The sequence below is a fragment of the Eublepharis macularius genome, chromosome 3, assembly GCF_028583425.1.
Source record: "Eublepharis macularius isolate TG4126 chromosome 3, MPM_Emac_v1.0, whole genome shotgun sequence".
NCBI lineage: Eukaryota > Metazoa > Chordata > Lepidosauria > Squamata > Eublepharidae > Eublepharis > Eublepharis macularius.
The window spans coordinates 154,903,495-154,928,150 of NC_072792.1; the positions used below are offsets into that span (position 1 = coordinate 154,903,495).

The 24,656-nt window shown below is 42.8% G+C and overlaps 2 protein-coding genes across 2 annotated transcripts in view; one reads left to right on the top strand and one right to left on the bottom strand.

Annotated features, from left to right (window-relative positions):
• Positions 1 to 482: 482 nt before the first annotated feature.
• On the bottom strand, positions 483 to 7,105 carry POLR1D (RNA polymerase I and III subunit D). The gene is made up of 3 exons (XM_054975146.1): positions 6,911 to 7,105; positions 3,874 to 3,948; positions 483 to 2,004 (listed from the first exon to the last, which is right to left on the bottom strand). Exons 1-3 carry the CDS (start codon positions 6,934 to 6,936, stop codon positions 1,722 to 1,724), a joined length of 384 nt encoding a protein of 127 aa, XP_054831121.1. The 5' UTR covers positions 6,937 to 7,105; the 3' UTR covers positions 483 to 1,721.
• Positions 7,106 to 8,796: 1,691 nt separating this feature from the next.
• Positions 8,797 to 24,656, top strand: part of LNX2 (ligand of numb-protein X 2) — an 84,602-nt gene continuing 68,742 nt past the window's right edge. The window contains exon 1 of the mRNA XM_054974776.1: positions 8,797 to 8,948. The gene's annotated coding sequence lies outside the window, so the exon portion shown is untranslated. The remainder of the gene's footprint in view (positions 8,949 to 24,656) is intronic.

The following is a 24,656-nucleotide window of genomic DNA, read 5'->3' on the forward strand; positions in this document are numbered from 1 at the left end:
AACCGTAATAACATTTTCCTGGGAGTAAGCCCCATTGAATGAACCTGGACAGGATTCTGAGCAGACCTGCTTAGGATAGCACTGATTTATCTTAATATGGAGGAGAAAAGCTCTGTCACAAAGCAGCCATGATCACAGTGTTTTCATATTCAATCCAGAGAATGTAAAATTCACCACATAGTAATTAATATTTGTACTCCTATACCACATAAACAGTAATTCATAATACAACATTGTGTATTTGTAGTAATTAAAAGGAATCAGTGCTAGACATCTCTCATGTTTATGTTTTTAAACCATGACTTCACTGGAGGTCCATTTGGCGCTCTGTTACATTTATGAGTTGTATAACAGCTATCTGCTGTGCATGCATTGGACATTTGATAAACTGAAAGCATGTTTACTTTTTGTTGCTTACACACTGTATAGCACGTCCCAAAGACTTAAATTTTGTCTAATTTAGGGAGAAAAAACTAGACACATTTTCATTAGCACAGTTCCAGTTTAATGTTAACTCACTGAAAACAACTACACACTCACCAAATAATCATGTCTACAGCCTGTAAATGTCAATGGCTGGTTCTACAGAGCAAAGTAATGACAAATGTCAATTATCAGAAGAGAAGAAAACATTGAGAACTCTATAATACAACTATATCATAACAGCAATCTGAACTCAAGTAGCAACTTCCGGTATTATTTCACAATTACACCCTTAAGCTTAATTTTCAGAATCATCTGATTCTTCACTATATAGCTTCTTAACAGAGAAAAAGCAATACACAGTTGTACTTACTAGATGGTCCACTTATTGTCAATTAACCAGTCAGATGCACAATAGTGAAAGCCAAATTCACACATTGGATCTAATCAGTGACTGGGATCCAAAGCTTTACTTCAATGAATGTACAGAACTCTGGGTCAAATAGGAGTTGCCTTCATTCATTTCAATGTTGGGGAATATTCTGTGCTCACAAAAGAATAGGTTAGATCCCACAGCGAATTTCTGCTGATGTAAGAAAGGGGCTGATTTTTGTTGATTCCTGTTCTAGACCTCTGATTCCCTCCTCTCTCCCCTTAGGGTGTCCACTTGATCATTCTGGGATGTAGTGGGAGGTAATAATGCTGCCTTCCGCTGACAGAAATCCTTCCATCAGTGGAAATATTATCAGGATATAAGCTAATGCACTTGAACAGGACAAATGCCTTGAGTTATAAACAAATGCAGTATAAATTAAATCTATAGTGAGATAAATTAATTTGTAAACCTCTAGCACTAATGCCATCCATTTTTAGGTAATAAACTCTCTCCCACTCAGTTATATGAAGATGAAGCTTTCCTTAACTGTGGAACAGAAACCTTTAAAAAAAAAAGGATGGTTCAAGAAGCTTTTTAAAAGACACTGCAAAGCAAAACAACTTAGCATGAATGCAATGCAAATTTATTTGTTAATCAAAAGACAATGTTTCTAACAGTGCTAAGCAGAGTCAGACCCTCCTAAGCCCCTTAATTTCAAAGGATTTAGAAAGGTGCCACTTTGTTTAGGACAGCATTGTCAAACATGTGCTAAGCACAAACACATTACAGCCACAAGAAGAAGGTTTAGTCCAGGAGGCAGAAAAACCAAAAAGAAATACACAAGGTCTTTTTTTTTACATGATAGCTTCAGATGAACATCCCCACCATGACATTCCTGCCTTAGAATGGAACACATTCATCTTCATTTGCTTGATTTCTTTTCATACTTCTCCTGTGCGTGCCGATTCCCGTTCCGACGCCTAGGAGGTGAATAGCTAACCCTTCTCCTAGCCCGGAAGCTAGGTTTGTAAGGGTGCGTTCTGTGTCTCTTTGGTTTTGTTTCTTCTCTGTTCAGGCTTGGCTCAGACTCCTTGTCATCTTCCTTATGTTCCTGTCCCTGGTCTGGCTCTTTTTCAGACTGTAATGTGTTCTTAATAGTATTGATAAGAAATCTTTTGTTTGTGCTGGCTAGCGGGCACTTCATCCTGTACAGACATTAGAAAGCAACCATGTAACTACCTACAACTCAGAAAGTCAAACACAGTGAACCCCAGGAATCGGTTTAAGATGCTTAACTTTGCCTGCTTTTGGCTTTCCTTGTATGCCACCTAGTGTAAACTTGGAGTAAAGAAAAAATCAAGATGTACAAAAATGAACAGGAGACTAATACTGTGTTCAAGACTAATAAATTTTACTCCAGCATAAGCTTCCATAGGAGCCTACTTCTTCAGACACATTTTTTTACAGGTGTTAATTAGCTGAGCATAACTAGTCACTATGTTTTTATTGATTAGATTTGAATTTTACATAACCACATTTCTCCCTGTTTTTTCATACTTCCTACATGAAATGACTGTGACAGCCCACACGTTGCAGAAGAGGGCTGAAGTTCATGAAATCTTATGCTGGAATAAACTTTTGCCATTATGGTGCCACAAGATGCCTGTTTATTTTTGCTTCAATGGACTAACTGTGCAATCCTAAGAACACTTTCCTAGGAGTAAGCTCCACTGAGTAGACCTCCATAGGTTTGCTCTCCAAGACACCTACAACTTTGGAATGATAGTCAAGAAGTAGGTATTTTATCATTGGCTTCAAAGATCAAATACCCATTTCTATACTAAAAGAAAATAGCTGTTAGTGATTTTTGTGAAGACTAAGGCCTGTGATCACACTAGAACATGCAGAGCTCAACAACTGATGTTTGATCCTTTAGCAAGTATACAGATGAACAGCACAATCCACAGTCCCACTGAGTTCAAACAGGATCACTTCTAAAAAAACAAATAAGATTGCAGCTCAAGACTGATTTAAAAAATGTTTGCAAGCCAAAGTTATTGCATTATAATGTTCAGTACAGCAGCATAGTGGTTAAGTGGTTGGAATACAAATCAACACTCTGCTGGTTCGAACCCCACAACTGGCATATGCTTAGCAGGTAGCCTGGAGTAAGCCGCTCCTCTCAGCCCCCAGCTCCACTGTGGGGATAACAACAACATAGACTTTGTTCACAGCTCTGAGTGGAGCACTAATCTATCTAGAAGAATGGTATATAAGCACAGTTATTATTATATTGAATTTATTCACCATAATTGTTAGGGTGTTGGACTAGGACCTGGGAGACCCAGGTTCAAATCCCCACTCTGCCATGGAAGCTCACTTGAGTGACCCTGGCCAGTCGCACACATTCAACCTAAACTATCTCACAAAGTTATTGAGAGGAGAAAGAAAACGAAAAACTATGTATGCATCTATCAATTCCTTTGTGGACGGGCTGGAAAAAATATACTAGGCAGACATCTAGATGAACCAAGTGATCCAACTAAGGATAAAAGTAGTTTCATAGGTAAACATGTTCAAGTAGTAAACAAAATTCAGTTTGGAAGACTTAAGAGATCTGTTAGGAAGAGGTGTTTCAACTCGTTTTAGACTTCATTAATGGCAACAAGATTCAGGCAAGATTAAGACATTCTGCATGTGTCTGAACACAGAATAAACATCTTTTATCTAAGGACTCGGAAGAAGTGCAAGTTATACAAAATTATTTGCTCTACTACTTCTTCTATTTACCTGAAGACATAATACAATGGTTCTCAAAGGTTCTGGATCCATTTCTAGACTTAAAATACAATCCTAAGCAGAGTTAGATCTCTCCAAGTCCACTGAAGTCAATGGGTTTAGAATGGTTCATCGGAACAATAATGAAAAGTTCCATTTATTTCCACTGAACTTCTATACAAGCACACTTAACTGGTAGCCATAACAGCAAAAGACTCTTGTTTAATTTGTTTAAAGTGTGCAAACTATTTATATTTTAAGGCAAGAAAACCAACGCTTTTTGTTTAAGAACTTACCAGCCCATAGGTCCCATAGTTTCTGCTCTGGTTTTTCCACGCTTGGCCTCTTTTAAAAGTTCTTCCACTGCCTTCCTAAATAAATAGAACAGAAAAAAATATTTTCGTTAAGGCTAGTGTTCCAGAACTGAAATAAAACTGTAAGCATTAGAAGCAAGTGTGGTTGCTGGAGTCCCATAAACAGAATGGGACATTCCTGCCTCCCCAGTCCTTCTGCAGCCCGCTTTAAGTACCCTCAAATGCTCTTTCTGGGGGGCCTCAGGAATAGTGTGGAAGATTAACTGGGGAGGTCTGCAATGGGGTGAAGAAATGAGATTTTGATCCCTCTCCAGAACGTTTATGTGCCCTCAAAGAACTGTTGCAACTGTTAACAGCCAACATATGAGCCACTGTACAGATGCACAAGACAGAGCTTAGTTACTTTTGGGGAAGAACTTTCTTTTGATAGACTATTTATGGCAAAAGGGGGGAAACCACACTAGGATGGATGGACTTCTAGCACGAGTGAAAAAGCAACGTTAGTCCTATTGGATTTTCAGTAATTTATGTCTATACTCAAGCACCCCTGGATTATATTCTCCCAAATCCCTATTCAGTCTAAAATCATTACCTTTACTTAAATTCTGAAATCCAATTCAAGCAATACATTTATTTGACAAAGACAGACAACAAATGATGATGCACTTCAAAATATTTCAACAATGTGATGTATCACAGGACTGTAAAGTAACATGAGAAATATTCGCTTCTAATCAGCTTCTTATACAATTCCTTTAAAAGAATTTTTTAGTAAATACTTGAGACGAAAGGGAACATTTTTATTTACCCATCATTTTGGTAATACCTTTCTTTCTTTCTCCCGCACGGGCACCAAAGCTGGCTTGCATAATTCGCCTATCCTCCACTGTAGACTCACAACAACCCTGTTAGGCTGTGGTCACCCAGCAAGCCTCCATGGCAGAGTGGGGCTACAAACCTGGTTCTCCCAGACCCCAGTCCGACACTCTAACCACCACACCATGCTGGCTCTCCACCATGCCTTGATTCCGTACTTCTCCGGTTACTGAATATACAGCCATTCAAGATGTGGCGGAACTAAGGACTTTTTATGAAAAAAAATTCTTTCATTCTAGTTACATAACTAATGCTAGCAATCTCTTATAGGCAAGATAAGTATCTTAAGCATAAGGATGATTTAAAGAGACAACCCTGGCACCCATCCGCATTAGCGTTTTTCTTTTCTCACTAGTGATGTGTGTTGTCTGCAATGTAGTTATGCAGCAATTTCCACAGATGTGGTATCACTACATTGAAATTACTAGCACAGACGGGAAAATCCTTCACTTTAGGTTATACATTTCAAAAACATTTTGTGGAGAAATGGGATATTGTAAATTCTGGCTGCATGTGTACCTGCCTACATAAGCAGAAGTCTCCATGATGCAGTACAGGATAGAGACAGAAACCTCCAGCTAAAGAGCTAGTTAACGAAAATCCATGTGCACATCAGCATCTTTCTCATCTCTTTGATATCCCTTGAAAATAACCTTCTAGCCTCTCAATAGATAACGAGGGGAACGGACCCATTCTGCCAACAGTCCACCCCTGAGATTTTCTCTCTTCGATATATTTTCTATAGGACCTTTGCTCCTTACTTCCTCAGTTTCTGCATTTCATCCTGTTGCATATTCTGTCCCATACTTTAGCTGCCTTGAGCCTTGAGACCCCACCATCCTATTCTTCACCTTTTCTGGCTTTCTTCTCACACTGCCTCTTCCCACCATCAGTTGCTCATGTTTATAAGCATCTAAGATTGTTACTTCAGGGGACTGGAGGAAGTCTTACTAGCTTAGTTTGGTGTAGTGGTTAAGAGAGGTAGGACTCTAATCTGGAGAACCAGGTTTGTTTCCCCACTCCTCCACTTGAAGCCAGCTGGGTGACCTTGGGTCAGTCACAGCTCTACGGAGCTCTCTCAGCCCCACCCACCTCACAGGGTGATTGTTGTGGGGATAATGACATACTTTGTAAACCGCTCTGAGTGGGTGTTAAGTTGTCCTGAAGAATGGTATATAAATTGAATGTTGTTGTTATTACCCCTGCCCGTCTCCTCGAGACAGTCTTAACAACCACCTGTAGCTCTCCTAAGCCTTCTGTTTCTCAGCCCACTTATTACTATTCCCCTTTTTTCAGCCCTCAAAACATGTCAGCCTCCATACCTCCTGGAAGCTCTTATCATTTAATAATAATATCTGTGGTTATATACCACTCTTCTAGGATTGCACTGTAAATATCATCTTTCTCCCCTCTTACTCAACTTGTATCCACTCAAAATAACTCAAAGCTCATTCCCCCCAAGCATCATTATTTCTTTCCTTCCCTTGCAAGAGATTCTGTAGAACATGGCTGAAATAATTTTAAAAACCCAGAAAATATTTATTTACATTATTTGCAGCTTTACCCCAGCACCATTTATTATCATGAAAGATAGTTCTGGAATGAACGTTGGCAGTCTTCACTCAGGCAAGGGTTGCCAGGTCCAGGTTGGGAAATTCCTGGAGATTGGGGAGGGGGGGGGGAATGAAGCCTGGAGAGGGCGGGGTTTGGGAAGGGGGAGAGGCTTCAGAATGGTATAATGCCATGGAGTCCACTCTTCACAGAAGCCATTTTCTCCAGGGGAGCTGATCTCTGTGGCCTGGAGATCAGTGGTAATTCTGGGAGATCTCTAGGCAACACCTGGAGACTGGCAACCCTAACTCAGGCTCTTCTGATACCCAAAAGTGATACCCCTTGTTCTGAAGGAGCTCGACTCTCGAAAGCTCTCACCCTCAGGCGCCACTGGATTCCAATCCAGCTTGATACGCGTCTCCTTTTCTCACAGACTCCCCTACCCGAGAGAGCGGGCTCCTAAGGGCGGGAAGGCAACCGCCCTCGGGGCCCCAGAGACCCCTCACAACTTTCCCTCCTGCCCTCCACCCGGTCACCTCCCGCGTTCAGCCGCCCCCGTCCGCAAGCGGCTGCTTCCTGCTTCCCGCCTCACCTTTCCAGCTCCAGGTCCTCCGCCATGACAGGCGGCGGTCGCTGGGTCAGGTCAGCAAAGCCGCTCTCCGCCTCCTCCTCCCCTCAAGCGCCCGCGTCGTCCGCCATCTCTCCGGCTGAGCAGCAGAAACAGGAAGGAGGAGAAAGAAGGCGGCGCGGCGGCATCAACAAGCGCGTCAGCCGTTCTCAAGGCCCCCGAACGGATAGTGCCGCCCAGTTTCATGGGACGCCTTCACGCGATACAGCACTCCCCTCAGCGGGAAGGCACGCATCTCAGCCAAGATGGGTAGGCCCGGTTTGCCGGTGCGTGCCTGCAGTTTCACACGGAAGTGCGTTCTTTGTGAGAATCAATCCCAATAGAAAGCGAGTACTTTCAAGGGTCGTGATCATCGCCACCAACAATAACAACAGCGTGCTTCGGGGCAGATTAGTGCCCCACTCAGAGTGGTAAACGAAGTCAGTGTTATTATTGTACCCGGAGTACAGCTGGGAGCTGGGGCGCAGTGGCTCACCCAAGGCCTCCTGCTGAGCTCGTGGCAATAGTGAGAGTCGAACCAGCAGGGTGCTGACTTGCACCCCGGCCATTTAATCGCTATGCTACAATCCTATTTTATCACAACGTTCAGTACGGTTGCCACGCTCCAGGTGTGTGTGTGGAGTTATGCCAGAATTACTACTGATCTCCAGACTACTGAACTCAGTTCCCTTGGAAGAAATGACAGCTTCAGAGAGTGGTCTCTATGATGTCTTCACCACCTTTCCCTCCCCAAGCACTGCCTCAAAATCTAAAGGAATTTCCCAAGCCAGAGTTGGCAATTCTAGTTCAAGGTGGCTAGCAAAACAACCAGATCCCCAAACATGGGGAGATGCATAGGAGGAAAAACTCCACCAGTTGACAGTTTCTCCCAGTTTACACATATAGCTGAAACAAACAGTAAAGCTGTTCCTGGATTGCAGTCCTTCAAGTCGCTTGAGTGTAGGCATATTTGACTGGGCCCCTCGTCTAAGTAACTAGGATTCAACTTGCATGTCTTCTAAGATTTGTTAATGCTCAGGCATGCAAGCCTGTATGATTTGGGATGGCGGGCTCAGTGTTTTAAAGCTTGGCTTGCTGGATCCATCCAGTCTAATATTCTGTTTCCAGAAGCAGCTGGTCGGATGCGCCTAGACAAAAAAGCAAGGGCCCATCCTCCCCCCCCCCCGTTTGTTTCCAGCACCTGGACTGGCTGTATTATGCAAACAGTGTAACCTTAAGCAGTTACACACCCTTCTGTAAACGTTGACCTCGATGGACTTAGAAGGGTGTAACTCGCCTTAGGACTGCACTGAAAGTCGTTCAGATTCTACTGAGTTAGTCATCGGTCCACGCGGTCCAGTACCGTCCAGTATAGTCGCATCTACCAACAGTTCCACAGCTCTTCGCTCAGTGAGGGAGCCTGGAGCTGAACGTGAGAGTTTGGGAGTGTGAAACACGTGCCGACGGGCCTTTCCCAACAAAAGTGTGGATGGGGATGCGCAAAATCGGCCTCCAGTTCTGCGCATCCCCTCCATGCGCTCCCTTTCACGTCCCCTTTCATTCTCACACATCCCTTTCCTCCAGGCAGGCAGCTTCCCGTTGCAATCAGGCGAGCGGCAGGGACAACCCCAGAGAAAGCCGCGACTCTAGTGGCCCGCTCGGCCGGATCCCGCCCCGGCCAGCCTCCCATAGGCGGCTGCGCTTCCTCCAGCAGCGCTGGGGCGGTCCTCGGATAGCTGGGCGGCGCCGTCGCTGGAGCCTCGGTGGCTGCCCCCGGGAGGAGGAGCCGCCCGAGCGCGAGCCAGGGAGACGCGCTTAAGTCCCGCCTGGAGTTTGGCTCTTTCCAGGAGCTGCACGGTGAGGCGCGGGAAGGAGGAGCCAGCGGGCCCTTGCTACGGCTGCGGCGCGGCGGAGGGAGAGAGAGCTGCCCCCTGCGCTCGCTCTCATCTCCGCGCCGTCCTCCGGAGCGCGATGCCTGGGACGGTGCAAGGAGAAGGGAAGGGAGCTGCTTCTGTCCACCAGGGTGAGTAACTTCAATGGACAGCCGCCTGCCGTGGAGACCTGGCCAACCGCAGCCTTGAGGCGCTCGCCTGCCTTTCTTTCCAGGGATTTCCCTCTTGCTCCGTTACCCTTCCAGAGGCGTTCGCTTGTTTCGGAACGGATCCGCTCTTCCCGCGCCTGCCCCCGTCGGCAAGGCACTGCGGTGCCAGCGGATTCCTTCTTGGTAGATTTTTTTCCCGATCTGGCAGCTCCTTCGCTCTCTGCAGTGGGTGCTGCCCTATGCCGGCCTCTCCCCTGTGTCCAGTGAGCTTGGGCGCTCCTACGTTTCCGGATGGCCATAGCGTTGCTTGTGGCTACAGCTGGCTCCAGTCTTTCTTCAGGCGTTTCCATTCCCAGTCGCCCTTTCGTATAACAACACACATTAAACAGTTTAGCAGGCCCACTCCCCCCCCCCCCCGCGCTAAGAAGCTGATGCTCATCGATTTCCATTGGTGGAGGTGAACTGATAAGTGTGTGTGTGTGTGTGTGTGTGTGTGTGGTTGGTAGGGGGGCTCAAACTACAAGAATGGAGTGGCCAAGGTGATGATTTCTTTCTGCAAGTCATTCTTCTAGATTCTTTTCATCAGATGGTTGGAAGTGGTATTAATGTTGACTTTTATATATATATATATATATATAAAGTATTAGGGAGGGTTCCTCTTTCCCTGCTTGTAATTTAGAATTCTTCAAACTGTGATTTTTTAAAATACTTATGATGACCTCCATAGGGCCAGATTTGATGCACTGATAGGCTTAACATGATGGTTCCCAAAAATGCAGGAGCTGGGCCTCTCCAAAAGAGACAGGTCTGGTTGCTGAGGTACAAATGCCCTTCCACTCCTTGATCAGTTTTTATGTTGATGTAGATGGAGTAGGAGGTGGAGGCTGCTACGGTCTCCCATGCTGGTAGCAGTATTGATTTGTGGTGCTAGTCTAATGGGACATCCTTTATTTTTCTACTTGTCATTACTTTTCTACTTATCATCATCAAGGGGAATCTTCTGTTGTGTTAACAGGCCCATGTAGACTTTATCTCTGCCAGCCCCCAGATGTGAATTGGAAGTGAGAGCCTCTACCTGAACTACCTGCCTTAATTTTGTCTTTTCTAATTGAGTGTCTGCAAGGGTCCTCCTACCCTCCTTGGATGCAAAGAAGCTCAGTGGAGAGAGTTTTAAGGAACTTCCATTTTCAGCTTTTCTATGGGATATGAGTAATAATAATAACAATCATAATATTCAATTTATATATCGCCCTTCAGGACAATGAACATCCACTCAGAGCTGTTTACAAAGTACGTTATTATTATCCCCACAACAAGCACCCTGTGTGGTGGGTGGGGCTGAGAGAGCTTCAACAAGCTGTGACTGTGATGTTATTATTATCCCCACAACAAGCACCCTGTGCAGTGGGTGGGGCTGAGAGAGCTTCAACAAGCTGTGACTGACCCAAGGTCACCCAGCTGGCTTCAAGTGGAGGAGTGGGAAATTAAACCCAGTTCTCCAGATTAGAGTCCCTGCACTCTTAACCACTACACCAAACTGGCTCTGGAGAGTACTGGGGATAGGATGGAACAGAGGGCAAAGTTCAACCATTTAAGAAATGTAGAGGAGTCTGTTGCTGATTTTTTGTTTTACCACAAATTTATTGGCTGTCGGCATGAGTCAGATCCTTGGCCCACTGGCCAGTTACACTCTTACTTGACTGACTGATTCCAGAAGGAGGGGCTGAATGACTGGTGTTCAGCCCCCTGGCATTTATCCTTTGTGGTTCCACAGGGTTCCATTTTGTCCCCCATGCTGTTCAACATCTACTTGAAATCACTGGGAGAGATCATCATGGGATTTGGAGTAAGGTGTCACCAATATGCAGATGACACCAGCTCTGTTTCTCCTTAACTCCTGGGACAAGTGGGTCAGTGGAAGTCCTTAGCAGGTGCCTGGAAATGGCATTGGGGTGGATGAAAGCCATTAAGATGAAGCTTATTCCAGACAAGAATGAGGAGCTGTTGGTCAATGGCAAAACGGCTCGAGCACTGAGGAGCCGGCCTGTTTTGGAAAGGGTTGCACTCCCCCTGAAGGAGTGTGGAGATGCTGGTGGATGTTGGAGGCCCAGGTCTCTTCTATGGCACACAGTCCCTTTTATCAGTTGTGGCTGATGTGCCAGCCATTCCTTATAAAGTGTGATCTGGCTGTGGTGATCCATGCTTTGATTACATCCAGATTAAATTACTGTAATTAACTCTGCATAGAGCTGCCTTTGAAAATGGTATTGAAACTTCCATTGGTTCAAAATGCAGCCAGGGTACTGCCAGGGGTGGGATACTGGGAAAATAACATTCCAATGCTGGAAGATCTGCACTGGCTGACCATCTGCTTTCAGGCACAATTCAGAGTGCTGGTTCTTACCTTTAAAGCCCATTTGACCTGGAAACGGGGTACTTGAAGGACTGCCTCCTCATGTATTGTTCAGCCTGCCAGTTGAGATCTGTCGCACAAGCCCTGCTCTCTGTGCCCCTGCCTTCCAAGGGCAGGGGGGTGGTAAGCAGAGACAGGGCTTTTTCTGTAGTGGCATCTCACCTGTGGAATGTCCTCCTTCTTGGGGCCCTCCTACTGCCTACAATTATTCTCTTTTAGGCTCCAAACAAAAACATTTTTATTTACTCAGGCTTTTAATTAAGGGCTTGGTGTTTTCCTACCATGTTAATAGTGTGTTTTAGTCTAAAAACTGTTATTCATTTTAAACTGCTTAATGTTTTTATGCTCTGGTTGGTTGTTTTATGCTGGGTTTTAATTAAGAATTTTCAGTGTCATATTTTGTAAGCCACAGGTTCCCTGGAGGGCCTCCATAAAAACTCTCTAAATAAATAAATAAGATAATGCTTATTTCAGGATAGAGCCTTGATTTACTGTAGACTCCAGTGTACTGTGTGCTAGGGGTGTGCACTTCGGGTATCCGATTCGGGTAAAATACCCGAATTGAGCCCAATTTGGAAATCCCGAATCAAAGCTTCGGGGCCCCGGGGGTTAAGTTTAAAGGGTCCTTTGCAAGCAGCAGGGCCCTTTAAAGTTCAGCTGGCAGGGGAATTCCCCCCTGTCTCCCAGCTGAAGTTTAAAGGTATTTGCGGCTTGCACGTAGCAGGAAAGGGCTCTTTATATGTTCCCATTCCCTATCCTTACCCCCCACCCCCTCTTACCTGGAACCATGCTGGAGGAGGTGGCCCTTCTGCCTCCCCACTGGCCTGTGGTGGCTGCCCTCTCTGCCGGCCAGCTGGCTGTGCTAGCTGCGGCTGCGCAGCAGCAGAGATGGCGGGGAAGGCCTTCTGCCCATGTAGCTGCACCTGCAGGCTGCAGTGGTGGGGAAGGCCTTCTCCGCTGGCCAGCTGGCCAGCGTGGTGGCAACTCCAGCCTTCTGCCTGGCCAGGTAAGTGGGGTGGGGGATGGAGTTTAAGGGTAGGGGTGGGAGTTTAAGGGTGGGAGTGGGCCTTCCCTGCCCCTGCCCCATCACTTCAGTATGCTCCGAATCTTTACAGAGCATGCTGAAGCAACTTAGAAATCTGAACCCAAAGCGGGAAACTTGAATATTTTTCAGGTGCACACCCCTACTGTGTGCCAAAGACAGAGCAGAATGAAGGTTAACCACAAAATGTGCCTTGAAGCAGCCAATCTTCCTCTTCTGTGAGGTAGGGTGTCCATTTGGATTACAATGTGTGTGTTCTGTGCCATCAAGTCGCCTCAACCTATGGTGACCCTATGAATGAAAGACCTCCAAAACATCCTATTGTTAACAGACTTGCTCAGATCTTGCAAACTGAAGGATGTGGCTTATTTTATAGAGTCAAGCCATCTTGTTTTAAGTCTTGCTCTTTTCTTCTGCCTTCCACTTTTCCTAGTATTAGTGACTTTTCCAGAGAATCTTATCATCTCATGATGTGACCAAAGTACAATATCCTCAGTTTTGTCATTTTAGCTTCTAGGGAGGATTCAGGCTTGATTTGATCTAGTATCCACTTAGTTGTCTTTTTGGCCATCCATGGTATCTGCAAAACTTTCCTTCAGCACCACATTTCAACTGAATCCATTTTCTTCCTATCAGCTTTCTTCACCATCCAATTTTCACATCCATACATAGTAATGAGGAAAGCCATAGTTTGCATTATCTTGATCTTGGTCCCCAGAGAGACATTTTTATCTTTAAGAATCTTTTCTAGTTCCTTCACAGCCAGTGGCCCATAGCTAAAATAACAGTCTCCATATCTAAACCCTACATTCTTTTTGCATGTCTGTTCTAGGGAGATTATTGTCTCTTACGTAATCAGATCTCCTGTTCTGCATCAGACGATTGATTGATGTTCCATCCCAACCCTGACTGGTTTTCAGAACTACCTGGAGGAGTCAGGCCTTCAGCTTACATCATTCTGTAATCCAAAACATGTGCTGTACCACTATGCAAATGGCTCATCCCCAGAGTTTGCGAAGTGAGCTACAGTTACATCCTTGCTCAGGTTCCTCCTCCTTAAATGAGAACAAACCACATTCTTTTAATCTTTACTTATACAATAGGTTCTTCATGCCAAATACTCTTTCCTTTCACTTTGTGTTTATTTGAAATCATCCTTCTTGAATATACAACAGCTGACCGGATGCAGCATTCCCAAAGGTGCCTTGTGCAATGGTATTAAATTCTTTACATCTGGCAGAAATATCCTGCCTGATGGATCCAGGAATTGTAATTGATATGCTGTGAAGGTGCATCATTGTCCCTATCTATGATTGATCAGGATCCCCAGGCGTCTTTCTCTTCATGTCCTTTCTGTTTAGAAGAGAAACTCTGTGGATTCCATTTTCTCTGTGGCCAAAGTCTCATTCATGTATATAGCTTGAAAGGGTGTAACTCGGTTTAGAATTGCACTGTTAAAATACCTTTCAGTCCTTATCTCACTGGTTGTGTTCACAAAAATATACTCATTTCCGAACAGATTGCTCCCCGTTCAGCAAGGTTGATTTGCAGTTGCATTCCAGCCTTTCTGTGCTTTAGAATGGATGTATCCTAGGTGAAGAATGGTCATGCACGTCAGAATAATGGCCCATTTTAACTCAGTGCTTTTTTGTAATGCTTCAGGGAATTCCACTGCCATCTTACCTGGTTTTTAATCCCTGACATCTGGCATGCAGAAGTATGCTGCCTTTGAAAAAGGAGTTTGCGATGTTTGCTGATGCCACTGAATCCATACACTAAGAAGAAATACTCCAGTCTTAAGCTCATTGAAATCAATGTGCTTAGACTGGAGTAACTCTGTTTAGGATTGCAATGTTAAGTCTTTTAGGCTAGTTGCAATGTAACAGTGAATTCCATAGGTTTTATACAAGGACGTAGCACATTTTATCATAAGTCCTGCAATTTCTCTGGATGATTGTTTTGAGACACAACAAGAAAGAGTGATGCCTCTAAGCTTCACTTGTCTCCTTTTTATCTCACTTCCTTGCCTTCTTTAATCTTTTTTCAAACATATCTTTGGCAGTCCATGGTATACTCAGGGCCAGGGCCCTTGCAGAGGAGATTTGCCATGTGTTTAGGTGCATGTAGATAATGCTTCCTGCCACCTCCCCAGACTGCTGCTGAGCATACTTCTGATCTTGGAGTTCTGCTGGAGGAGGACAGGGTGGGAGGGACACAGCTAGGATGGAGGGGCTGCAAAGAAGACTTTATAGATGGAGGGAGGGCGAAGCAGCCCCTCCTGTCTGCCAGTTCTCTCCTGCAGATGCTCCTGCAGTGCATACATGCGTTTGGGTCCTGTGTGTTTGTCATATAATCTGTAGCTGCTCCTTAAGAGAAGAAATGGATGGCATTTCTCCCCTCAACTCTAAAGGAGCAGAATTATTGTTTTCTTATTGCCTTTGAAAGAACATTGTTTACCTGTCATCGTTAGACACCAAAGATGGTTATTAAGCCTAAATTGCCTGTTTACAACCAGCAAAACGTTTCTGGCCAATGTTTTGTGTGCAGAAGACTTAGATACAGAGCATTTTTTCCCTTTCTGCAGCGTAGTTCCATTCCCCTTGATGTAGTGCTATAAAGGGGAACATGTGAAAAGGAATTGAATTACTAAGTGTGTGGGTGGAAGAAAGAACAGCTGCGTGTAAGCCCCTATTACAGGAGCAAGATTCAGGTTGTGTGTTTCACAGCCTTCCTACCGAAGGCAAGCATAGCTATGTGTAAACTTTCCCTTGGGCACCTCAAACAGGCAGTTTCCTGAGAACTTAATCGTGTATTGGAAGTGCCTGCTTGGCTTATAAATTGGTTAATAAACTGGCAGTCTCCTTTTGTTTGCTTTGGCACCTTCACCTTTTTGCAGCTGGACCATCAAATGAAGGATTCCTAATCTTTTTAAAGTTACCTTTCACAGAGAATGGTAGGAAAAATCTTAGATGACTGTTGAGCTAATGTCAGTCACCCTGGCAGCATCAAAGCTTGGCGATGCGGCATGTGCTTATGGCACTTAAGTCAACTCCATCTGACTTTTTTCTGTAGCTAATGCACCCTCAGTGCGATTGGATTGTTTACTTTTGTCCCAAAAAAGAAAATCCACTATTAAGTACTTCTTATCTAATTCCTTTTTAAAAATACATTATAGGTTTAGTTTTGTGTCTTTGGTACAGATTATAAATATCTGTTGTGGATTAGCTTGAAGTAACGTTTGACAATCTGTTTGCAGAAAGAAACTATGGAACACAGGCAGCCTTTTGGTTCGTAAGAGAAAAAATAATGGTTTATGGCTTGTCTTCCCATCTCATTAAGCATGGCCAATGCAAAATCTATTTCTCTTCCCAATTCTTTTTTGACTTGTGGATGTTTTATGCTTCCTAAGCATACAATCAGACAAGAGATCAAGGCGGCTTAGGAAGTCAGCATCAGTTGTTTTGCGCTCGCGTCCCAGTAAAGATGTTAGTGCCATATGCTGCTTTGATTTTGTTGTAACAAATTTCCTTCCAGTAGGCTGTGCAGCAGTCTTGGAACACAGGCATGACACAGTAGGTTACATCAGTAAGAACTCTTCATGGCAACTTATCCTCGTGCCTTCAGTAGGAGTGCTTGAAACTAAATGGTTTGGGGAATGTTGCCATTAGAAATTGATTTCTTTGTTCCTAGTAATGAAACCTTTACTCAGATGTATCAAGATCTCCCCCATTTCCATCATATCTAGCCCTCAAAGTTGCTTCCAAAACTGATCCAAAAAACCGGAACAAATTTGCTATGTGTGTACATGTATGACCTAAACGGAAGGGGAGAAGAGGAGAAAATATTTGTTCTAAAGCAATATAGAAATTAGAATAATTGTGGAAAGGTGGAATATAAAAGTAAATCACAAGCTTTTAATTGCCTTACATCAAAATAATGAATTCTTCCTGTTGCTCAGACTTCAAAGACTAGTACATTTGTGGTAGAGCGGGAGTTCATGTCCTCACCGTTGAAATTAATGGCTCAGTGTATTGTGATCTCAGAGACAGTAGAAGTGGGCAAGAGGAGATGGATGTGGAATTACCAGCAAACCGTCTTGGGAGTTCTGGGAAACCATGCCGTCTCTCTCATTACTGGAACCTGCAACAGTTTATGAGCTCCCTTGGCCTTCAGTTCCATTTGGACTAATCCCTAGCCTGATATGCGGAGTGGAGTTCTTTAGACTGGTGTGGAAAGTAGAGTCTTAAATCAGCATAGCAGCCATTTGCATAGATATTTAAAGCTCTCTCTAAATTCAGTTTGCCGCAGTTTAGTAAGATATAATTGATGTTCATGCCTCTTGAGTCCCTTATTTAAATGACTGGTATTCGTTGTATATAAATTATGGCCTCTTGTAAATTTGAAAATGAAATAATTTCAAATACCATTAATTATATGCTGTAAATGTTGGGTCACTGTATAAAACTGAATAGTAACATTTTAATGCGTGCTGGGTTTGGATGCAATCTTGCAAGAGCTTATATAATTAACACCAAATGGGAACATTTCCACAAGAGTTAAGCTGTTGCTTGCCGTTAAATCTCTATATAAACGTTTCAAAGATGTAACATATATAGTTGTTTGCTTTATTACTTAGCATTTGTCATTAAGATGTGAAGTAGTTTTGTCTGGTTTCATCCAATTCATACTGCTGGAACTATTCTACCTATTTTATCCAGTATCTTTAGTGAAATGCTTTAACGTACAGGTTTTCTAGATCCAGTTTGCCCTTTTAAAAGACAATCACACACACACCCCTTAGAAAAACTGCATTTCACCAACCCCTGGTCCAGTCCCTGAGATGCTAATCCAATAGGGTTTGTGCAAGGAAGTATGAGGGAAAGAGCGAGACCTTTCTCCTTCTCTGATGCCACCAGTGGAGTGAGTTCTTCTCTGTCTTGAATAACAGTTCCAGCTACAGGAGCATTTTCAGGTCATATGCCCGCCTTAGGCTGGAAGTAAGTACTAGAAAACTTCAAAAGTTCATAATCCTACCTAGTAATTAAAGTTCAGCAGCATTTCCAATTCAGAATAAGAATAATAGAATCAAGGAGTTGGAAGGGGCCTCCAGGGTTATCTAGTCCAACCCCCTGCACAATGCAGGCAATTCACAACTACCTCCCTCCCCACTCCCCCAGTGACCCCTGCTCCATGCCCAAAAGATGGAAAAAAACCTCCAGGATCCCTGGCCAAACTGGCCAGGAGAAAATTGCTTGCTGACCCCAAAGTGGCAATCGGCATTACCCTGGGTGTGTAAGAAGGGGCCATGAGAACTAAGCACTGATATAACCCTTCCTGTCCTCCCTCTCATGAACTGCTTAGGTTCATTGCTTTCAGATGGCCATCTAGCCTTTGCTTTAAAACCTCGTCAGTTCACCTCTTTTTAAAGTTTGAAGAACCACATTGAAGGTGCATCTTATTTAGTTTTGCCTTTGTGGATATAATAGTATCTATGATCTTAAAACTGTCAATATAGCTTTCTTTGCAGATATCGTGGCTTGTATCGTCTTCACTGTTTGGTGTTGTAAGCTGCGTGGAACAGAGAATAAGAGACAATGGAAATGTATGCACAGAGTTCATGAATACAAAGAAGTGGGCAATATGAGGCATGCAGCTTCAAGAACAATTTTTTGTGCCCTGTTTTCTGCATCTACTGAAGTAGTCAGTTTGCCTTTGATTTGTCACAACCACGCTTGATTTGAGCAGCATTCTGAATCCAGTTGTGTGCTGAAGCAGCAGCACAGCTGGGACTGCTTCACCCCACAACTGCAGCTTGCCTCTTGAGTTGCGGGAATTGAGTGTCAATCTGCTCAGGGATTTCAAAGGAATGTAGAAGCATCAGCTGCTTAGGAACCCCCCCCCCTCCCATGGTGTATTGCCATGTTTGGTGGATTGTGTCCTAAGAAGGCAATCCATCCTCATTCAAACAGTAATCCTCTCCAGAATGGAAGAAACGGACTGACGTAAATGGGAAGACATCTGGCATCCCAGTCCAAATATTTGTGTTGTGCATCACCTCGCAATACCAGTAGAGCATCGTGCTGGGGTTGCTATGCCATATCCAGTTGTTCTTTTTCCAGTGGAGGAAGCTGGTTGGATTCGGTAGGAGAAAGCAATTGTTTTTAAACAGGTTGATATTTTTTCATTTTGAGACAATCCTGTTAACTTGGGTTTTGTGGCTGAGGTTTGTGCTCTCTTAATGAATGATGAAGCTGAATTTTGCACGCAAAGTGCTGTCTGTGCTGCAGATTGCCTCTGAACTCAGGTTATATTACATTGTGTCAGATGAGCATATCCACAATTTTATATCGTTGTTAAGGTTTCATGACATGAAACTAAAGATGGAAATGGTAACTGGTAATTTGATGTCCTACATGTTACAGATTTTTGAATTTTACAATATTAAACATCACAGAGAAAATTTATTTCCAGAGAGGAAAGTAAACGTGTATTCAGTGCTAGTATGGTATACTAAATTTCAGTCCTGCCTTTATTAAGTATTTATCTATAGGCTTTTGCACGATGAAACATTAAATGAGAGGTCAGCAACTAGAAACTATTGGAGGTTTCCTTTAGTCATCATTTCTAATAGCCATTGATATGTCTGTCTTCCATGAATTTATCTAATCTGCTTTTAAATCCATCTCAGCTAACAGCCCTTACTGCATCTTGTTCTATAAATTTATTATATATTGTGCTTTCCTGACTAGCAATCAGTTTTATTGAGGGACCCCAACTTCTTGTATTATGGGAGAAAGAGAACATAATAGGCCCACCACACCTAAATTTATAAACTTCTGTCCTGCTTCCCATGTCATTTCCCCCCTAAATCTAAAGCATTGAGAGACTTTAAGTTTTCTTCATAGTGAATTGCTGTGGTTGATCTTTGCTTGTTGTGCCTAAAGTAGTTCTTTGGAGCCTGGCTTCTGTCTATAGACTGTCTAAATAGTTCATGAAGTATTATTGTGAATAATATACCAAACAAGGTAAAATATAATTATCATCCACCTGTAATCTGCATTTGTACACAAGCCCTGTTATTTCCCCATTCTGTTTTCCTTCTTGCAAATATTTGCTCTGTAAGAAAAAAGAGAAGCTGTTTTGTCTCTCATTCTTGGCTCCCAGCTAGATGTGTTCTGTTTGAGAGAAAAAATGTTTTTGTTAATAGGACTGGTCACTTTATCCTACAATCATTAGGACACCTTGGCTTGAACTCTGATTTGACGTCCTCAATTGTATTTAGTTACTCTTGGTTAGGTACACCCTGTATTTCTGTTCTACTCCTCTCGTTATGCTCGTGAGCACGGTGGAATGACCAGGCTTTATTCAGTACCGTTAACAGTGCATAGAGATTCCTCAGAACAGGCTGCTATGCATACTGACAGGAATAGTACCTAGGTGAAAAGCATCCTTTGCTCCATCTATGGACTGGCTGAGAAGAAAAATAACAGGAGGCCTGGATGTGCATGTTTAATTGATGGTGCCCCACTAAGTGCAGGGGGTCTTATTCATAGAGCAGCATTTTAAAGGAAGGGACAATATTGGCCATGAAGTCTGTTTTTCCTGTTCAGACTAACATAGTCAAGGTTTATATGGAAAATCGAAGTACGGAAAAATTTGGAAGGATGAGAGGTGGTATATTGCGCCAAATCTAGAGAATTCTTTAGAGTATATAGAAGTCTCTTTTTTAGTACTATACACTCTGATCTTAGGCATGTTTGCTCAGATGTAAGTCCCACTGATTGCAGTGTGACTTCAAGGTAACTACCCTTAAGATTGCAGGCTTACATACATGTTTTTATGGCAATCGTTGCTACTGATCTAAACTCTAATATTACCTTCCAAGAGTGGCAAAAAATCTATTTAAGTCAATGTCAGGATGCCTGTTTGATGCATTTCAGCATATCTCTGAGGGGAGAATAATGCTGAAAGAAGTAATATTATGCTCAGTAGCATTAACTCAAGAAAGAGACCGTAGTGTTCCATCTTCGAGCTATTGACATTGTTGTTTTAATATATGTAGATTGCATTTGTTTCAATAGGAAATGAGTCAGTTTCCAAAAGCTCTTGCAATACAGTATTTCCTAAACATTTCTGCTAGAATCAAATACTTACAGTGGTTTTGTAACAGTTTCCATATTTTGAGGCCACTTTGCATATTATTAAAAAGTATGTAAATGGTTAAAATATTTATTGACCACATTTCCCTAATTTACAGGTTCTGGACTTTCACATTATGAATGAAATGCCTGCTATAAAGGACCATAAACATCTCAGGGACACAATCCAGTGGGAAAATATTCTGTATAAACTAATTCAAGTCATTGTTGCCAGGAATGCTTTTGTTCTGTACATATCCTCTCTTTTAGAATATGCTGACCTATTCAAGCAAGACTCAGACAAGGTGGCATAGAAATTTCCTAAATAAATAGGTAAAAAAATCAATACTTTGATCTCTGCTTCTCTAACCTTTCAACTGGTGCTGGTTGCTGGGCTGATCTTGTAGATAACTCAGAAACTTCCAATAGAAAAAACCTGTAAAACTTAGCTGCCCATATAGCACCAAAAGAGCCCTGTGGCGCAGAGTGGTAAGCGGCAGTACTGCAGTCCAAACCCTGCTCACGACCTGTGTTCGATCCTGGCAGAAGCCGGATTCAGGTAGCCGACTCAAGGTTGACTCAGCCTTCCATCCTTCTGAGGTCGGTAAAATGAGTACCCAGTTTCCTGGGGGTAAAGTGTAGATGACTGGGGAAGGCAGTGGCAAACCACCCCTTAAAAAGTCTGCCAAGAAAATGTCATGATGCGACGCCCCCCCCCCGCCCATGGGTCAGTAATGACTTGGTGCTTGCACAAGGGACTACCTTTACCCTTTTATAGCACCAGTCTTGAAGCAGTTGTTCTGCCCTTTGTTTGCATTTAACCTCAACTCAGAATGCTAGTTCTTACCTTTAAAGCCTTTCCTGACCTAAAACATATGTATCGGAAAGGCTGTCTTTTCCTGTATCAATCTCTGTGCCATATGTACTCACAGCAGTCTCTTCTTTTGGACTGCCCTTCTCCCCTCCCCAGGATGCCAAGATCTGAGGTGTGCTGATTTTGTCACTTGAGAGAATCTAGGCTTTCCTGTTGATCAATGTATGGTGGATCGGGTATATGACCCCTGAAGTACTTGTATGAAACAAGGGTAAGATTAGCTGGCCCCTTGTTGGGTCTTTGGGGATTTTTCTTCTTTCTGCTTGCGGTTCCACCTGCAAAAGAAAAAAGACAAACAGATTAGACATTGTTTCTTGATACTTACTCAACAGCAGTGGTGTTTCCTCCTAGAGCCACCCATCTTCCGTGCACCTGCAAAGAAATATGTAGAAAGCCTCATTTCTTCACACATATATTTGGACTAAAATTAATTGTATTATACTGAATGTACAACCCTGGTTGATGTTCCATATTTTTGTATTTGCTATCATATTTATTGTGGTATGTGGATGTATTATGAGATGTTTTGTAAGAATTTTTAATGATCCTTATTTATATATTTAATATGTATATCAGCACTTTAAAATATTTATACAAGATTTATACTAGATTTATACTAATATTTATACATACATCTTATTCTGTCTAGACTGTTTTTTGATTCCCGTGGTTGTGGCTTTCCACCTTTTGTTTCACATCATATATTCTACTTCTGTCTGTTCCTGAACTTTTTTACTTGCTGCCCTGAGCCCTCTATATTGTGACTTACCAGAGGCAGTCTGGGAAACAGCTACGTTAAAGGGCTTCTATAAGACCTGTAACATCGTTTTCTCTCAGGCTTAACTACATAACACAAAAATACTTTAGGTGCATAGCCATGTTGGCCTGCAGCAGAACAGCAGGATTTGAGACCAGTGGCACCTTAGAGACCAGCAAGATTTTCAGAGTGTAAACTTTCAAGAGACAAAGCTCCCTTCTTCAGACACGTATCTGACTCTCGAAAGCTTCAAATCCTGCGGCATAACACGAAGTTCCTGGGTTAAAAGACATACTATGGGCACTCCATACCCAAAACGTGTGGGACTCAGCATGTCTGACAACTGGACCTGGGGGCGGACCCGGGAGCAGTGTGCCATGTGTATATATACCATGAGAGAGCCTTCTCATGAGTGGTGGGTTTTTAAACTGAAGGGTTGGATCCAGACAAAATTTTCCTTCAGCAGAACAGAATTTTCCTGCCTTCCCACTCTCACTACTGGCCACTGATCTTTCTGAAAAGATGCTCCTGGAAGGATAGAGAACCCTCCTGAGTGACACAAGGTGGGTGCGCTAGGAAGGGAGGAATCGGCGGAAACTGGCAATTTAGACTGGATCTAACACAGCATACATAAATCTTTGTACGTAAAAAGTGCAAAAGCATCACTGTACTCTTTAACTGCTCCTATTTATTTCACGGAGGCTTTTGCAGAGAATGGCTCTTTGGACTGTACTCTAGCATTCACAGGTCTCCAAAATTCATCTCTGGGTTCTTGGCATGTAACCAGATCCATATCCTATCTTTACATATTAACCCCTTTATTCCTGATTTGACAGGGAGCTGAAGCAAATGAAACATTTTGCTTAATGGAGAGGTCAGCTTAATACTAAAGTAAAACTTCAGCTGTTTAATCACTGAGGTCCAGTCCTAATCCGTCTGCAAGTTAAGAATGCTCTTGTTGATCTGTTTGCTTTTGGTGTGTCAGAGCAAAAGATGATATTAGAAGGGGGGGGGGAATGTGCATTAAACTGTAAATATCACTATAATGAGATTTTGGTGATTACATAAATTTGATTGATCAGATGCAAGCAGATAATCCTTGTTTACATCAGTAGTCATTTACCATTGCTCCAAATGAGGATGAATGTTCATGCATACGTTTCTGTTTTGCTTGTTTGCCTGGAGTGGTGCATTGATTTTTCAAAAACTAGCATGACATTGTTTTATTAAATATCTACCCTACTGTTTATTTTTTCCTCCTTCTTTTATATAAAAGATCCACATAGCATGAAGCTACTTAATGGCATTGGAAGAAGTTGGCTCTAATTCACAAAAACTTATGCTGAAATAAGCTTTTGTTAGTCTTTAAGGTGTCACATGTAGTTGTCTACCCATCTGTCAGTGAACACAGTTCTACTCACCGTGCATGGCCCAGTTTATTGTACTCTTCTTCCATACTGGCAGCATTAAACATTCAGGATTTCATTTTGTGTCTTTCCTTTTAGAATGAAAAATCAGGACAGATTATTTAGCTACTGTTCAAAATGTGTACAAGCACTCATGAAATGGGTTTTTAATATAATATACAGAGTGTTTTTCTCTCCTCTCTTCTCTCCACTCCCGCCCCTCCACTTACACAAATGTTAAGCATTTACTGAAGAGGAAAAGATGAAATCCTGACTGTGTTAAAATCAATATTAAAGTCTTGTCATTGATTTAAGTGGGATCCAGAATGTCATTATACATGTAATGGCCAGTGGATTTCAAAATGCATACAGCAAGTCTTCTTCTTTAGAAATAAAGGAGGAAGGTTGCTACTTGCATTTTAAAATTTTTAAAAGGATGAGTAAAGGTAGCAATCCACAAATCAGTTGAAACTGGTGCAGTTATTCCAGCATAAATATTTATTTTACAAAATTTATACTCTGCTTTTCTGCCTACATAAGGACCACCAAAGCAGCTAACAAATTAAAAATATACATAATAAAATTTCATGTTAAAAACCATTAAAACTCCAAAACACATTGTTAAAACGATTAAAACCAGAGCTAAAATACACATACAAAAACATGCCCTCTCCTAGAGTGCCACCCACCTAATCTCAGAAGGCAGGGATGTCTGAAGGTGGGCTCCAAAGATGGCCCGTGGTAATTGAGTAGCTTTGTAAACGAGTAAGTGGTTCATTGAGTAAATTGGTCCCAAACTATAGTTTGAATATGCTCTGGGTAGCATTGATAAAGATAATGTTAGTTACAGTTGGCAAGGCTACAGTTTGTACCCAACTCTAGTTTCCGTGTACATGAGTTTACCCCTGATCTCTTTGAGTATAAGAATGTAAGGCTAAGACCAAAAATCCATCCTGTTTTCAGCAATGGCCAGTCAGCCATATGCAGGGCATGCAGGCAACAGTACTCCCTTCTGCACATACACATACAGCATCACACACACTGCAACTCATATTCAGAG